Source organism: Carcharhinus amblyrhynchos, chromosome 14, assembly GCF_965287045.1.
Source record: "Carcharhinus amblyrhynchos chromosome 14, sCarAmb.v2.hapA, whole genome shotgun sequence".
In the NCBI taxonomy this organism is placed as follows: domain Eukaryota; kingdom Metazoa; phylum Chordata; class Chondrichthyes; order Carcharhiniformes; family Carcharhinidae; genus Carcharhinus; species Carcharhinus amblyrhynchos.
The window spans coordinates 10,958,608-10,976,221 of NC_137337.1; the positions used below are offsets into that span (position 1 = coordinate 10,958,608).

At 46.7% G+C, this 17,614-nt stretch overlaps 1 protein-coding gene across 1 annotated transcript in view; it reads left to right on the plus strand.

Moving 5' to 3' along the window:
* LOC145352434 (acetyl-coenzyme A synthetase 2-like, mitochondrial) overlaps positions 1 to 17,614 on the plus strand; it is a 59,794-nt gene that overhangs the window by 14,637 nt on the left and 27,543 nt on the right. The window contains exons 5-6 of the mRNA XM_080202293.1: positions 1,834 to 1,986; positions 14,616 to 14,763. Coding sequence (XP_080058419.1) covers positions 1,834 to 1,986; positions 14,616 to 14,763 — 301 coding nt within the window. The remainder of the gene's footprint in view (positions 1 to 1,833; positions 1,987 to 14,615; positions 14,764 to 17,614) is intronic.

The following is a 17,614-nucleotide window of genomic DNA, read 5'->3' on the forward strand; positions in this document are numbered from 1 at the left end:
CAGAGCCAGCCACGTGGGTTTTTTTCCTTAGAATTTTACAATGCTGAAGGAGGCCATTCGGCCCCTCGAGCTGATCACAATCCTATTCAGGCCCTATCCCCATAACCCGATGCATTTACCCCAGCTAGTCCCCCTGGCACTAAGGAGCAATTTAGTACGGCCAATCCACCTAACCCACACATCTTTGGACTGTGGGAGGAAACCGGAGCACTCAGAGGAAACCCACGCGGACACGGGGAGAATGTGCAAACTCCTCACAGACGGTGACCCAAGTCGGGAATTGAACCCGGGTCCCTGACGCTGTGAGGCAGCAGTGCTAACCGCTGTGCTACTGTGCCAACCTATCACATGTAGGCCAGGCCGGGTAAGAACAGCAGATTTCCCCCTCTGACGGACATTACAATCGAGGGGGGTTTTTAAACAACAATTTGCTGTCACCATTACTATTGCCAGATTTATTAATTAATTGAATTGAAATTCTCCCAGTTACCTCGATGAGGTTTGAACTCATGTCTGCTTCAAAGCATTAGTCTGGATGACTTGTTTAGTAATATTACCACCATGTTACTGCGTACTGTACATATACCCGAGAGCACAGGCGAAGGCCAGGTTGTACCTGCAACTGTGCAGCACTCTCTCAGTACTGCACGGGGTTTATGCTCAAGGCCAAGAAGTGATTCATGTTCATCTGAGTGATTTTTAAATCGGCCTCTGTTAGTGGGAGTTTAGAAAAATGCAAACACCCCGAGATACCTCAGTGCAAATTATAACCGTATGAACATTTGTATGAAATGTTCGCAATTTTAACACAGGTACTTACTTAGTCAGAATAATTGGATCGACGCATCTGTCGAAATAGGAGCCGAGAGATGTTGATGTGAATGTGTGAAGGAGTTTTTATCCTAATATTCGCATTGTACAACACCGAGGCTGTGAGAAGGTAAAGGATTTGGGGTAGCACGGTGGCACAGTGGTTAGCACTGCTGCCTCACAGCGCCAAGGACCCGGGTTCGATTCCCGGCTTTGGTCACTGCCGGCGAAGTCGGAGTTTGCACATTCTCCCCGTGTCTGGGTGGGTTTCCTCCGGGTGCTCCCGTTTCCTCCCACCGTCCAAAGATGTGCTGGTTAGGTTGATTGGCCGTGCTAAATTGCCCCTCAGGGGGATTAGCAGGGTAAATATGTGGCGTTACGGGGATAGGTCCAGAGTAGGATTGTTGTTGGTGCAGGCTCGATGGGCCGAATGGATTCCCTCTGCAGTGTCGGGATTCTGTGATTAGCTATCCAATTGAGCCTCCCCTCATCCACATAATGGGCTCGATCTGTACCACCATTGATGCTGTACGTGAAAAGAAACTGTAAAAAAAAATTCTCGGTATCAACTTAATTACAACTGCATTCCATGTACTCTCTCATAGTCTCAATCGGAACAGGACCCCAGGGCATTTAATTAGCTACGTCATCGCTACGTCTTATAACCTCAAATCCTCTGGGGGAGTCAGATAGTTTAACTTTTCTTGTTGTCCTTTGATTTGTCGTTGGTTTTTTCCCTTCCGTGTATCTTTGGCCCCACACCCACTGCCAACCTGCCTTCCCCCCCCCCCCCCCCCCCCCCCCCCCGGCCAATGTGGGCCGCCATCTTTGTGAGACCCCCGAATGACGACGGTGCAAAAGGAAAAGGGATCAAATAGGCCTTTTCGCATCCTTAGTGTCCCCTGTGTTTGCGAATCCTGAACTCAGAAGCCAAAGCTTTCCAGCAGGGTTTGGGATGGTTTCCCAACAAGTTCTATCTATTGCGTAATTTTATGGTTAAACAGTGGCTCGTTTTTTTTCCAGGAAATGATGAAAGAAGAAGCAGCATGTGATCCCGTTGCCATGGAGAGCGAGGATATGTTGTTCCTTTTGTACACGTCAGGGAGCACTGGGAAGCCTAAGGGTGTGGTGCACACGCAGGCTGGCTATCTGTTGTACGCCTGTCTCACACACAAGGTAAGTGATGGTGGGGGTAAGGACAGGACAGCAACAAAATACACTGGGAATCTGAAATCAAGACTGCAAATGTTGGATACACGTGGCAGGTCAGGCAGCACGTGTAAAGGGAAAAGGCAGCTTCACGTTTAAGATCTGTCCTTGATAAATGACAAGCCATTAGTAGACCATGTGGCCAAATTAATGTTCCACTTCTTCCCTTAAAGCTGTCATATCAAATCGCAATCTCTAATAATTAAGTAGCAACCAGTTCGACGTGCTAGACTTTGCTCTCGGTGTGTACAAGACTGGAGAACTCTGGACTGCACAGAATCAATAAACACACAAACAAAAGCAAAACACTGCAGACACTGGAACTCTGAAATAAAATCTGAAACGGCTGGAAATGCTCAGCAGGTCTGGCAGCGCGTGTGGAGAGGGAAAGCTCCACAGTTAGAAAGAACGGACCTTCTCGCCTATCACACAGAACATAGAACACTACAGCACAAACAGGCCCTTCGACCCACAAGTTGCGCCGATCATATCCATACCTACCAGGCCATAGAACTATCCGTAACTCCCAATCCCATTAATTCCCATATACTCATCCAGAAGTCTTTTAAAAGACCCCAGCGAGTTCGCCTCTACCACCACTGACGGCAGCTGATTCCACTCACTCACCACCCTCTGAGTGAAAAACTTACCCCTAACATCTCCTCTGTACCTGCTCCCCAGCACCTTAAACCTGTGTCCTCTCGTAGCAACCGTTTCAGCCCTGGGAAATAGCCTCCGAGAATCCACCCTATCTATTCCTCTCAACATTTTATAAACCTCTATCAGGTCGCCTCTCAACCTTCGTCCCTCCAGGGAGAAAAGACCGAGCTCCCTCAACCTATCTTCATAAGACATGCCTCCCAATCCAGGCAACATCCTTATAAATCTCCTCTGCACCCTCTCAACAGCTTCCACATCCTTCCTGTAGTGAGGTGACCAGGACTGCGCACAGTACTCCAAGTGGGGTCTGACAAGGGTCATCATTGCACTGGCCACGAAGGAACAAGCTCCCCCCCTCCAGCGCCTGTCCCCTTGTATCATTTGGTCACTGGGCCAGAACTCTGGGAGGGAAGGGGAGGTCAGGTCGATTGGCGGCCAAAGAACAGTACAGCGCAGGAACAGGCCCTTCGGCCCTCCAAGCCTGCTCTGCTCATGCGCCCAGGTAGACCATTCATTTGTATCCCTCTATTCCCAGTCTGTTCATGTGGCTATCTAGATAAGTCTTAAACAATCCCAGTGTGTCCACCTCCACCACCTTGCTTGGCAGCACATTCCAGGCCCCCACCACCCTCTGCGTAAAATACGTCTCTCTAACATCTGTGTTGAACTTTGCCCCCTTAACCCTGACCTTGTGACCCCTTGTGTTCGTCCTGGGAAAAAGCTTCCCACTGTTCACCCTATCTATGCCCTTCACAATTCTATACACCTCTATTACGTCGCCCCTCATCCGCCACCTCTCCAGGGAGAACCACCCCAGTTTGCCCAATCTCTCCTCATAGCCAACTGCACCTTTCATGGTGACCTGAATCATTGAGCAGGATTTTCCTGAAGGATTCGGGGTCAAGTGGGGATTCCGAGCCTGAACGCCCTGGGACTGAGGCTGGATAGGGGGGAGGGAGGGTAGGGTGAGGGTGGGCAGGGTGCAGGGTGAGTGTGTGGCACGGGGTGAGTGTGTGGCATGGAGCGAGTGTGTGGCACCGGGTGAGTAGGGCATAGGGTGAGTAGGGCATAGGGTGAGAGTGCGTAATATGGGCAGGGGTAAAGATATTTTGTGATTATTTAAGAAGTGAGATTAGTTAACATTCTGTCAGTGAGCGTACGGTCTGAATTATATGAAATGTGAGAGTGACGCAGGAAACAGGACTGGCTTGGAGTTGCTTTTCTAAGTAGTTACCCAGCAATCGCAATATAAATTCTGGAAAAATTCCTACATTCTTTTCTGGATTAACAGGGATTTATTGCCAGCCACATGATCAGGCTTTGGAAGGCTGTGTGTTCCCAGGGGCAGAGCGCTTTCCTGGAGTTAGTGGGCTGACTGTCTTAGATCTCTGCCAGGCCTTGGATTGAGCGGGAAGGTGGGAAGGGTCGGGAAGGTGAGGAGTTGAATGCAGCAAGATGTGGGAGGCCCCTGTGCTCAGGCTTGTGAATGGCTGTTAACCCTTTCAGCACTGAACTAGATGGCTGCTTTACTTGTGCTGGCTAAGTTTAAACTAAGTTTATTTACCAGTGCCGCAAGTAGGCTTACATTAACACTGCAATGAAGTTACTGTGAAAATCCCCTAGTCGCCACGCTCCGGCGCCCGTTCAGGTACACGGAGGGAGAATTTAACATGGCCAATGCACCTAACCAACACGTTTTTTCAGACTGTGGGAGGAAACCGGAGCACACGGAGGAAACCCATGCAGACACAGGGAGAACGTGCAGACTCTGCACAAGACAGTGACCCAAACTGGGAATCGAACCCGGGTCCCTGGCACTGTGAGGCAGCAGTGCTAACCACTGTGCTGCCCCAATGTGTAAATGAGTGCTCCTGGTGCAGACTGGATTTCCAATTTAAGATATACAGAACCAGTCTGGACCAGTACCAGTTATTTCCCAAGTTTTACTGTCTTCCCTGCTGTCAGTGCTGGTGGTTACTGTGACCTGACTAGTTGCTGACTGCTGAACCATAGAATTCCTACAGTGCAGAAAGAGGCCATTCGGCCCATTGTGTCCGCATGGGCTCCCTGAAAGAACACCTCGAGCAGGCCCGCTCCATCATCCTACAGGTTTTAAGTCGGTCCACCTTGTGTCCAACGAGGGGCATACACACGATGGGTCGTACTGGGGCTGCTCTTGGTTGTTCGAGATTGGCCTAGTGCTCCATGTCGTTAGTGTGTGCCTAAACTGGACCAGATACTGGGCAAGACGACAGCTCAGTGACTATCGCTGATTGCTGTGCAGACACATGGATTTGGGCCGGTGTCTGTGGGAGTTTGCGCATTCTCCCCGTGCTTGCGTGGGTTTTCTCCGAGTGCTCCGGTTTCCTCCCACACCCCAAAGATGTGCTGTTAGGCTGATTGGCAGGAATAAATTGTCCCTAAATCAGTTTCCCTCAATCTGGATGGCCATAAAACATTAGATAGGGGTCATGGGTAGAGAGGTGGACTGGTGGTGTTGAGATGGCGGCGCGGGCTCGTTGGGCCGAAGGGCCTGTTTCCCGGGCTGGTTTTTGTTCTTTGTTCTTTACCCCACCTCAGGAAATCCCAGAGCGCTTTATAATTAACAAAGGACTTTTGAAATCTTGGGAAATAGTGAGATTCCACAAGCAGCAGCAAGATAAATATTCTCATTATCTGCTTCAGTGATGTGGATTGAGCGAGAGATGACGAGGAACTCTGCAAGTCTTGCCTAGCTCTGTAGGATTTTTCAGATCTGCGCAGGAGGGGGTTCTAGGTTTAGTGTCATAAACAAAAGGCTGCGCCTCTGGTAGTGCAGCACTCCCTCGCTACTGTACTGTGAGTGTCAGCTTAGACTTTGTGCTTTGTACAAGGGGGACTTGAACCTACGTCTTTCTGTCTCAAAGGTTAGAGAATGACCTGCTGAGACAAGGCTAATGCACTTTCATGCATTAATAAGTAACTGAGCGTAAGCAATATGAGTGAGGTTCTTAGAAGAGATCAGAGGGCTATTGAGAGAAAGGAGGGGTTTGATTGAACTATTCACAATGTGTTTCTGTTTATTGTACCAAAGCAAAATACTGCGGATGTTGCGAATCTGAAATAAAAAAAAACAGGTAGTGCTGGAGATACGCAGCACATCTGGCAGCATCTGTGAAGGCTGGATGTGCTGGCCTTGGAAACAGTCCAGAGAAGGTTCACAAGAATGATCCGTGGAATGAAAAGCTTGTCGTATGAGGAATGGTTGAGGACTCTGGGTCTGTACTCATTGGCGTTTAGAAGGACGAGGGGGGATCTTTATTGAAACTTACAGGATACTGCGAGGCCTGGATAGAGTGGATGTGGAGAGGATGTTTCCAACTGGAAAAACTAGAACCAGGGGGCATAACCTCAGGCTAAAGGGACGATCCTTTAAAACAGAGATGAGGAGGTATTTCTTCAGCCAGAGAGAGGCGAATCTGTGGAACTCTTTGCTGCAGCAGGCTGTGGAGGCCAGGTCATTGAGTGTCTTTAAGACAGAGATAGATAGGTTCTTGATTAAAAAGGGGATCAGGGATTATGTGGAAAGGCAGGAGAATGGGGATGAGAAAAGTATCAGCCATGATTGAATGATGGAGCAGACTTGGTTTAGTTCTGCTCCTGTGTCTTATTGTTAAGAGAGAAACAGAGTTAATCTTTCGAGGTCAGATGTGACCCTTGTTTGCTGCGATGATCATACTTCCAGCACCCCTAGTATTTTGCTCTTGTTTTGGTGTCCCTGTTGGTTTAATGATTCTGGGTTAATGCATGGTTGGAGGAATTGTACGATCACTTCACCTTTAGGAGCAGATTTATTTTGAAATGAGAGTGCATGAAATTAAAACCATCGCCTGTCAAACACAAGTGCAAGGGAGATATTGTTAACGTTACATTCCACTCTCCGATGTTTACATGTGAGTAGGAATTCTATTGAAAGGATTGAATTGGCAACACCACTACTTGAAAGACCATGACCACTTTGCCCTGTATTGAGTCCCAGAACACCCACTCCCTGAATGCTAAAATACAAAATACACTAAAAATATTTAACATTGAACATGACTAACATGCAACTAAAGTTCAAAATTTAGGAATGCTATTGTTGCCAGGATAAATGCAGAACGTGTGCGTGCTTGTACAATTGGCTTCTTAATCACTTCTGGTATGCTCTTATTGGCCAAACAGTTACCATGTAATGACATTTATTTTATAATTAATTAGATTGAATTAACCATCGCGTCCTCTCCACCATCTAAATCTGAGTACTATACAATACTCAATATGAAAGTGCTGCATTTGAGCTAGCATGATTTTAATAAGGCTTTTAAGAAAATAGTCGTTTATTAATTTTTTTTTCATTATTTCTTGGAATGTGGGCATCTATTGGCCAACCTAATCGCCTTTGAGAAGGTGAGCTGCCTTCTTAAACCATTGCAGTCCATGTGGTGCAGGTACATCGACCGTGCTGTTAGGGAGGGAGTTCTAGGTTTTTGACCCAAGCCGTGGTGTTGCCGTGTGTCTGCTGCCCTTGTTCTCTGGATAGTAGAGATTGTGCGATTGGAAGGTGCTGTGGAAGGTGTCTTGGCTTGTTGCTGCAGTGCATTCTGTGGATGGTACACACTGCTGTCACTGTGCATCGGTGGGAGTGAATGCTTAAGGTGCTGGATGGGGTCATTCAATATAGAACATGACCAAATTGCAAATAATGTTCAAAGTTTAGGGATGCTATCATAACCTAGATAAATGCAGAATAAATATTTATGATGAAAAATTGATAAAAGGTTCTGTTTGAAGATTAGAGAAACAAAATAACTTGTGGGATATGTTTAGATTTCACAAGGAGCCTGTTTGTCGTACATTAGTGTGAAATGTCTTTACACCGGGAATGGGCAATTGTTTGGCCACTTAATTATCAAGCGGGCTACTTTGTCCTGGATGGTGTTGAGCTTCTTGAATGTTGTTAGAGTTGCACCCATCCAGGCAAATGGGGAGTATTCCGTCACACTCCTGACTTGTGCCTTGTAGATGGTGGACAGGCTTTGGGGAGTCAGGAGGTGAGATACTTGCTACAGGATTCCCAGTCTCTGACCTGGTCTTGTAGCCACATATGGCTGGTCCAGTTCAGTTTCTGGTCAATCGTAACCCCCAAGATGTTGCTCATGGAAGGTTTGATGATGGGAATGGCATTGAGTGGTGAGGGGATGTGCTTAGATTCTCTCTTACTAGTGTTACTCTCTGTTACTTCAAAGAAATGGCCATCTTTGGCTGTGGGCAGCACCTGGAAAGTTGAGATTGCTCTCCATCATGGAAGGGGAGGCTTCTTTGTCTTGGTTAGACCCCATTTGGAATATTGTGTCCTTTTCTGGTCGGTCTGATGCTAGGAACCAGAAGTCAGCTCCAATTCATTGTTAATTGTCCTCAAGATGTAGATTCCCTCTAGCTTCAATCTACTGTGTTGTGGGATCAGAATGGGACAAAATCTTCTTGCCTTCCAATTGTTTGATGTGGGGAAAGCAGGGCAAAGATTAGCCAGAATTTAAAAAGGTGACATCAACAAAATGCAGTAAGCCAGGTGGCATCTGTGGAGAGTGAATCAGAGTTAACCTCTGACTTTTGGTTGAAAGGTCAAACGAGAGGTCAAAGGCCTTTTTTTTTCTCGCTCCACTGATGTGGCCAGATGTGCTGAGTTCTTCCAGCATTTTCAGGTTTCCTTTCAGATTTCCAGCATCTGCAGCATTTTGGCTCTTGCAGCAGCTGGGTCAAACAGCCCCTCTGCGGAAAGTCTGAAGGGCTTCCCTCAACAACATGTACCAGGCGTGCCTGCCCCGACCCAGTGTAAATTCAATATCGGAGTTATGTTTCAGTACAGCGTCGGTGTAGAGCAGCGAAGGGCAAACTCCTGCCCGCTAGTCACATCCAGCCCTAGGCCCTCTCTCAAGCATCCATGCTAATCCTGTCCAGGGGATCAAGGCAATATTCTGGGGAGTGAGAATTGGAGACTATGAGAGGGGAAGGAAATCAGATTACCCATTTTTATCTGTACAAAGAGATCTTTCACAAAGACAGCACTGGCCTGAAGTCCGTTATTATGGTTTGTCCGTTATCATGATTTTATCTGGCAGTTTGCTAGCTTCTTACTCTTGCTGAGGAGGGGCCTTGCTGGAGACAATGTTGAAAACATATTTATTTACACGCTAACTATTTAAGGAGGTTAAGTAAGGCCCGGAGCTTCTCTCAATGCCTCTCCATTAACAATCCTCAACGCGTGACACTGCTGTGATATGGCTCCTTCTGCACATGCTCAATAGCGATCATTAGAGTTAACCCTTTACTCTATACAAGGTACGTCAAAGAGTGGGTGACTCGGGTGTTCTGCCAGGTGGCAACAGAGAGCAGCAGCCATGTGACGAGGGCATGAATACAAGGCGCCAGAGCCATGTAGAGACTTCCGATCCCCAGGATACCCTCTAATTCTATCTTACTTTCATTATGACTGTAACACTACATTCTCCACCGTCTCCTTTTCTTCTGTATGTACAGTGTGCTTTGTATAGCTTGCAAGAAACAATACTTTTCACTGTATACTAATACGTGTAACAACAATAAATCAAATCAAAAACCACAAGTAGAGCTTTGCCAAGATCCAAAATGTAAGGAACCCTCTGACTGGGCCCTGCCACTGCTGAGTTTGTGTTAAACATTGGAACAAATTTAACTGAAGTGATTTAAAGTGTCAGTGGACACAGGCTGGTATTTTACAACCTCGCTCGGGCAGCTGGCGGAGAATTCTGTTCTGCGAGTCTCACCGGCTCCGATTCTGGAGTGGAGGAGGTGGTAAAATTCTGGCCATAGTATTCTAAAATTTAACCAACCACTGTCAAATATTTTCAGTTTTATTGGTAAGTATTTTTGCTGCTCTGATTTCAATGATTTACTGATCAGTGTTTGTTCTGAAGGTGTTGTTGATAGTGCTATCAAATGACACTTACTCCACACACGTCAGGACAACATTCAAAAAGCTCAACACCATCCACGACAAAGCAACCCCGCTTGCCTGGCACCCCTTCCACAGTAAGAAGCCTCACAACGCCAGGTTAAAGTCCAACAGGTTTATTTGGTAGCAAAAGCCACTAGCTTTCGGAGCTAGGTGACTCACCTGACGAAGGGGCAGCCAGTGCTCCAAAAGCTAGTGGCTTTTGCTACCAAATAAAGCTGTTGGACTTTAACCTGGTGTTGTGAGACTTCTTACTGTGTTTACCCCAGTCCAACTCTGGAATCTCCACACCCTTCCACAAACATTCACTCCCTCCACCATCGGTGCAGAGTGGCAGCAGCGTGTACCGTCTACAAGATGCACTGCAACGACTCACCAAGGCTCCAACCACAGGGTCTTCTTGACCTGTAACCTCCTCCATCTGCCACACTCATCCTGTTTAACAGAAAGAACAGAATCGCCGGTGAAAGTGATTTGGTGCTAAAATTTAATACGTTCCAGTGGAAGATGGTTTCTGAAGTAGATTTAGTCAGAAGATTGAAACATTAAGTGAGAAGTACTGTTAAAAGGTTGTACACATTTGAAAAATCAAAGGTGTCCTGCTGAGATAGACATAGAACACTACAGCACAAACAGGCCCTTCGGCCCACAAGTTGCGCTGATCATATCCCTACCTACCAGGCCTTTCTATAACCCTCAATCCCATTAAATCCCATTAAATGAGGAGAAGTCTCTTCTTTCAGAGTGAGATTATTAGTCCGTGAATTTGCTTCCCCAGAGAGCTGTGGCGGCATGGCCATTTAATATATTCAAGGCTGAATTAGCCAAACTTTTAATCGACAAGGGTCATGGAAAGCTGGGGGCAGACAGGAAGGCGGAGTTGAGGCCACGGTAAGATCAGCCATGATCTTATCGTGTGGCAGAGTAGACTTGAAGGGCTGGCCCTCAGTTCTTGTATATTGTGTAGTGGTTATTTAGTACTTTGGAACATAATGAGTTCTAATTTATGTTGCAGAGTTCAGGCAGAGTTGAGCAGCATTAACCCAACATCTGTGATTGAGTTAGTTGTCGTTAATTAGGTTGGGAAATACCGAGTGAACACCCTTTTCTGTCTGAAATGCAGAATCCAACTAAACACAATGTAAGCAATAACTTCACGATAATGGTTAATGATTTGCGCTTTCTAACATCTATCAGCTGGGGTGGTTGAGCTGGTGCGGGCTAGAAGCATGTACAATCAGGCAGCTCAAAAGAAGCCATTCAGCCCATCATGAGTATACCAGCCCTTTGAAGTGCTGTCTTATCAGTCCTAGCCCCTTGCACTCATTCACATGTTTTCTTTTCAAATTCAGAGTTGTGATGAGGCGATTTTTTTATTGCACTGGAATGAGGTATTTAATGCAGTTCCACAAGGTTTAAGACCCCTGCTCTTTTTGGTAAATGATAATTGCTTGGACCAAAGTTCTTCTAAAGCCTCCCCTAACCCTGGCCCTGAACTTGCATCTTTCTCTGCTTTCTCTCTTATTGCTGCTCGTGCCCTCCCTGAGCTCATCTTACCATTAGTATCTCCTCCACAATCCTGTTCCCATCAAACAGTTGAGCTTTCCCTTCTGCCTTCCCTATTAACTGGATACTGTTAACAGTTCTCCCTCTCTCTCTGCAGGTACTGTGGTTCTCCCCTTCAAAACTCCACAAAAAAAGACAAACTTTGCCCCCTCTGACAGCCCAAGATCCAGTTCCTTTCCTAACTCCGCGAATGTGATGTCCTCTCCCAAATCCTGCTCATCTTTCCTGAAATTCTATGTTTGACTTCCTCCAATCAGGTGTCTGCCCCATCGCAGTCACAAATGTCACATTAAGTGACTGTAACAAGATAAACTTCCCCTACTCACCCGTCTCTTCCTGTTGATCTTTGGCCTGGTTCACCACATCATCCTTCCACCTGGGTGGCACTGCTGCCTCACAGTGCCAGGGACCCGGGTTCAATTTCCAGCTTGGGTGATTGTCTGCGTTGCACATCCTCCCCATGTCTGCGTGGGTTTCCTCCTGGTGCTCCGGTTTCCTCTCAGTGTAAAGACGTGCTGATGAGGTGATTTGGCCATGCAAAATTCTCTCTCAGTGTACCCGAACAGGCACTGGAGTGTGGTGACTTCATTGCAGTGTGCATGTAAGCTTACTTGTACTAATAAATAAACTTTAAAAAGTTTAAAACTTTAAACTTTTTCTCCTCGCCCTGCTCTTCCTGTTGACCTTTGACCTGGTTCACCACATCACCCCTCCCCCATGTCACAGCAGTGTCATCCCAGGGTGGGACTGCTCTCAGCTGGTTCCATTCCATTTATCCAGTCATGGCCAGACTAATGCCTTTTTTTATTCATTCGTGGGATGTGGGTGTTGCTGGCTGGCCAGTGTTTATTGCCCATCCCTCGTTGCTTGAGGGCAGTTGAGAGTCAACCACATCGCTGTGGTTCTAGAATCTCATGTAGATCAGACGAGGTGAAGATGGCAGATTTCCTTCCCCGAAGGACATTAGTGAATGAGATTGGTTTGTCTGACAATCGGTAGTGGTTTCATGGTCATCAGCAGATTCTTAATTGCAGATTTATTTCATTTTATCTGCCGTGGTGGGATTCGAACCCAGGTTCCCAGAACAGGAGATGAGTTTCTGGATTAATAGTCTGGCGATAATACCACTAGACCATTGTCTCCTGCAATATCTTCTCTTCCATCTCTTCCACCCGCTACCCCTGGTGTCCCCTCCAAGGATCTATCCTTGGGCTCCTTCTCATTTCTCATCAGCTCCTTGGTAACCGTCTAAAATTAGTGTCAGTTTTCAAATATACACTGGTGACAGCGGCCCTACCTCACCACCACCTCCGCTTACTCCTTCATTGCCTCCACACGATCAGACTGCTTTTCCAACGTTCAATACTGGATGGGCAGCAACTTTCTCCCATTGGGAAGACTGAAGCCTTTGTATTTAATCCACTCTGACAAACTCAACTTCTCTAGCTGTTGGTTTCATCCCTAGCCACTGTCAGAGATTAAACTGGACTGCTCGCAATCTTGATATCATATTTGACCTCTTGATGAACTCCTGGCTATATTTGTGCCATCACGAAGCCTTGGTTCCTTCAATTTCCGTAACGTCACCTGACTGCCTCATACATCTGCTGTTGAAAACGGATACATCCTGCTTTTTGTGGACAAAGGCATCACTGGGTAATTTTCCCCATTGTTGGGTAGATGCCAGCTGTGGACCTGTTCTGGAACAGCTTGGCTTGTTCTGGAACAACTGTCTTTAGTACAGCTGCTGTGCTATCAGGGCCCTTAGCCTCTGTAGCGTCCAGTGCCTTCAGACATTTCTTCATATCACTTGGAGTGGATGGAGGTTGCCTAAAGATCTGTGACGTTGGGGACCTCAGGAGGAGGTGGGCCTTCCAATTGACAACTCTGTTTGAAAGTGATTGAATTTTTGCACTGAGATTCTGGGGTCCACCATCAGGAGGCAGTGTTTGTGGATTCGTGCTCCCATTAGCTATGTACTCTGCCCAACAATTAGGGAACTGGACTGTAGAGCTTAGATCTGACCAAACCACTATACAAACTGCAGTGTAGCCTCAGTTGTAATATTGCATCCAATTCTGGGCACTCCCATTTTAGGAAGGACATGGAAACCTCCAGGAGGGGCAGAACGGGCAGCATGGTGGCACAATGGTTAGCACTGCTGCCTCGCGATGCCAGGGACCCGGCTTGGGTCACTGTCTGTGTGGAGTTTGCACGTTCTCCCTGTGTCTGCGTGGGTTTCCTCCAGTTTCTTTCCACAGTCTGAAAGACGTGCTGGTTAGGTGCACTGGCCATGCTAAATTCTCCCTCGGTGTACCCGAACAGGCGCAGAAGTGTGGTGACTAGAGGATTTTCACAGTAACTTCATTTTGATGTTAATGTAAGCCTAGTGTGACACTAATAGATAAGAAATATGCGAGAATGGTTTTCATAATGAGGGTTTACCGTTATGCTGGTAGAGCTGTGTCATTATCCTTGGAGCAGAGAAGGTGAAGAGGAGATTTGAGATGTTTAAAATTATTTAAGGGTTTGCATAGCATCAACAATTTGTTTCCAATAGCTGAAAGGTTCATAACCAGAGGACAGGGGTACTGGGTGATCTAGTGGTGGTAATGAAGAATGGTTAAGATTGGGAATGCCTGGTGTGGTGGGCAAAGATACGATAATAGTTTCAAAAGGGAGTAGGATAAACACTTGAAGGAGAAAACATTGCAGGAATTTCAGGAAAGAATGGGAGAGTGGGAATAACTGGATTGCTCCTTGAATTATTGGCACAGACCCAATGGGCCAGATGGTGTCCTCCTGTAAAGTTCTAAAGTTTTAAATTTTATTTATTAGTGTCATAAGTGGGCTTACATTAACACTGCAATGAAGTTACGGTGAAAATCCCCTAGCTGCCACGCTCTGGCGCCTGTTCAGATACACTGAGAGAAAATTTAGCACGACTAATGCACCTATGCAACACGTCTTTCAGATTGTGGGAGGAAACCAGAGCACTGCAGGCGCAGACAGTGAGCCAAGCTGGAAATCAAACCCAGGTCTCTGGTGCTGTGAGGCAGCAGCGCTAACCACTGTGCTAACTGTACTATTCTATAGTGTAATGAAACATATTTATAGTCTATACATTGCGGCGTCTGTGGGATGAACACAAGCAACCAAAACACGTCAGTTTCTCGAAATCACTACAGTTTGGGGGAAATACATAGATTAGAAAAGAGCTGTTTACGTTGCAGTGGGGAAATCAATGCAAAAAAAAAACATGTTGGGATAATTCTAAAATCTGGTTAACAGAATCTGTGATGACCCATAATGATCTGTGATTGCAACGCAACCTTACTTTGTCTTTCTCTCCCTCCAGTATGTGTTTGATTACCATGACGGTGATGTGTTTGGCTGTGTTGCGGACATTGGTTGGATCACTGGGCACAGCTACGTTGTGTATGGACCCCTGTGCAATGGAGGAACCACAGTGCTGTTTGAGAGCACCCCTACCTACCCCAACCCAGGTAATGACATCAACAGCTCACTCATGTCTGTAGCGCCCCTCGTGTACAAACATCTCGCAGTGCTCAGCTCCCTCCATCTCTTGTTTCAAGGCTACTCTTATGTTCCTGAACTATTTACCCAGAATTCAAATCCCATCAAGTCCTTTTGAAGATTTTATCTTAATGTTTTAACCATATGGAAATAAAAAGTTGCTTATCAGTTAAAGCGATCCTGAAGATACTGGATTGACATAAAAATTCAACTCCTTCAGTAATAAAGTAGGGAGGTACAGAGTTAGCACTGCTGCCTGACGACACCAGGCACCTGGGTTGAATTCCCGGCTTGGAGTCTGCATATTCTCCCCGTGTCTGCGTGGGTTTCCTCCAGGTGCTTCAGTTTCCTCCCACAGTCTGAAAGGTGTGCTAGTTTAGGCGCATTTGCTGTGCTAAATTCTCCCTCAGTGTACCTGAACAGGAGCCGGAATGTGGCAACTAGAGGATTTTCACAGTAACTTCATCGCAATGTTACTGTAAGCCCACTTGTGACACTAATAAATAAACTTAATTTAATATTCTTTTGGAGAAGGAAACCTGCCAATCTTGCCCAGTCTGCGCCCTGATCTCTGTTCTCAAGACACTGTCCTGTCTGGGTCGGGGTGGGGATGGAGGTGGTGACTAGGCCTAGAGTGGAATATCCCGCCTGTGTCTGGGGCTGCCCTGCCAGGCGGAACGGTTCCACCAGACAGCAGCATCAGAGTCCGGGCAGGAAATCTGCCATCCTTATGTGTGGTTTCTCCCCGCCCCCCCTGCACCCCCGATCTGAAGATATTGCCTGCAACCCCCTCCCAGCTCACAGATTTGACTGCACCTCTCTCCCCTCCGCCGCTCATAAGGATTTGGTGAAGTATCAATTATTTCTCGCTATTGGAGTCGGTCACCCTTCAGTGGCCTTGGTCCTAAGCTCTGGAATAAGCTATTTACATCTTGCTCCCTCTCTACCTCACTTCCCTCTCATAAAACACACCTTAGAACTAACTCCTTGAACAAGCTTTTTATATCTGATATTATGTGGCTTGCTGCCATGTTTTGTTTCGTAATGCTCCAGCCATTTAAGATCTTTTATTACTTCAGGAGTGCGATTAAACGTATTAGCTGCTGCTGTTATCACTGTGAGACGCCCCTTTGAGAAGGTGTTTCTCACTGTGTGGGATTTACACCATTCACACCTTCTAAAAGGACTGTACAAACCTCCGTCCAGAACCTTTGGGTGGCCAGGATCAAGTTCATGCTCTCCCAGAGTCACGCTGATGTACCACAGAACAAGGAGCCTGCTGATGATGCAGGGAATGTTTGTCCCTCTGAGAGTAAACCAGGGCAGGCGTTAGAATGAGCACTGCAGCCTGCGATAAATGACTGCTATCTAACTTCAGCCCAGATACTGTGTGTGTTCCTCAGTAACTGATAAAGACAAGCATCAGATGTCAGTCCTGGATTTGAGTTTTCTTTTGGCTTAAGCCTGATAATGAATAATCTTTTGAAATAGGAACCTGTGTAAAACTAAGGGAGGTGCAACCCATAGAACTCCCTACAGGGCAGAAAGAGGCCATTCAAGCATGCATTGACAACTGTGTGCAGTTTTGGGCACCGCACCTGCGCAAAGATATTTTGGCCTTGGAGGGAGTGCAGAGGAGGTTTACTAGGCTGATACCGGAGTTGAGGGGGTTGAGCTATGAGGAGAGGCTGAATAAATTAGGCTTGTACTCGTTAAGAGTTTAGAAGAATGAGGGGAGATCTCATTGAGACGTATAAGATGATGAATGGGATGGATAGGATAGAGGTGGAGAGACTCTTCCCGCTCAAAAAAGACAGTAGGACTAGGGGGCACAGCCTCAAGATAAAAGGGGGGCGGTTTAGAATGGAGTTGAGGAGGAACTTCTTCACTCAAAGGGTGGTGAATCTCTGGAATTCTCTGCCCGTTGAAGTGGTGGAGGCTGCCTCGCTAAATATTTTTAAGACGCGGGTTGATGGGTTTTTGATAAGAGAGGGGATTAAGGGTTATGGGGAGAGGGCGGGAAAGTGGAACTGAGCCACGACAGATCAGCCATGATCTTATTGAATGGCGGGGCAGGCTTGAAGGGCTAGATGGCCTACTCCTGCTCCTATTTCTTATGTTCTTATGTTCTAACAATCCCACCCAGGCCCTATCCTCATAGCCGCACGCTTTCACCCTGCTAATCCCTTGATACTAATGGGCAATTTAGCACAGCCGATGCACCTAACCTGCAGATCTTTGGAGTGTGGGAGGAAACTGGAGCACCCGGAGGGAATGCACGCAGACATGGGGAGAATGTGTAGGCTCCGCACAAACACGCAAGCCAGGAATTGAACCTGGGTCCTTGGTGCTGTGAAGCAGCAGTGCTAACCACTGCACCACCGTGACTCCAACTACAATAGAAAGTATTGTGTATGTATTGGCTGAGGGAAAATCAGAATCTTGCTTCGCTGTTGGTTGGAAGAGTGGGACAAGAGGCTGTTGTTAAATATAGAATCCTTACAGTGCAGAAGAAGGCCATTCAGTCCATTGAGCCTACGCTGACAACAATTCCACCCAGATCCTATCCCCGTAACCACAGTTTTTACCCTGCTAACCCTCATAATAATTTAGCATGGCCAATCAACCCAACCTGCACATCTTTGGAGTGTGGGAGGAAAACGGTACACCAGGAGAAAACCCATGCAGACATGGGGAGAATGTGCATACTCCGCACAGACAATATTCCTCGACAGGATGAAGAAAAGGAAATTGGATGGAGGGGAATACGCAGAGTTACGGAATAAACAGTTTGTGCTTGGAAAGTGTGAGGTTTATGTA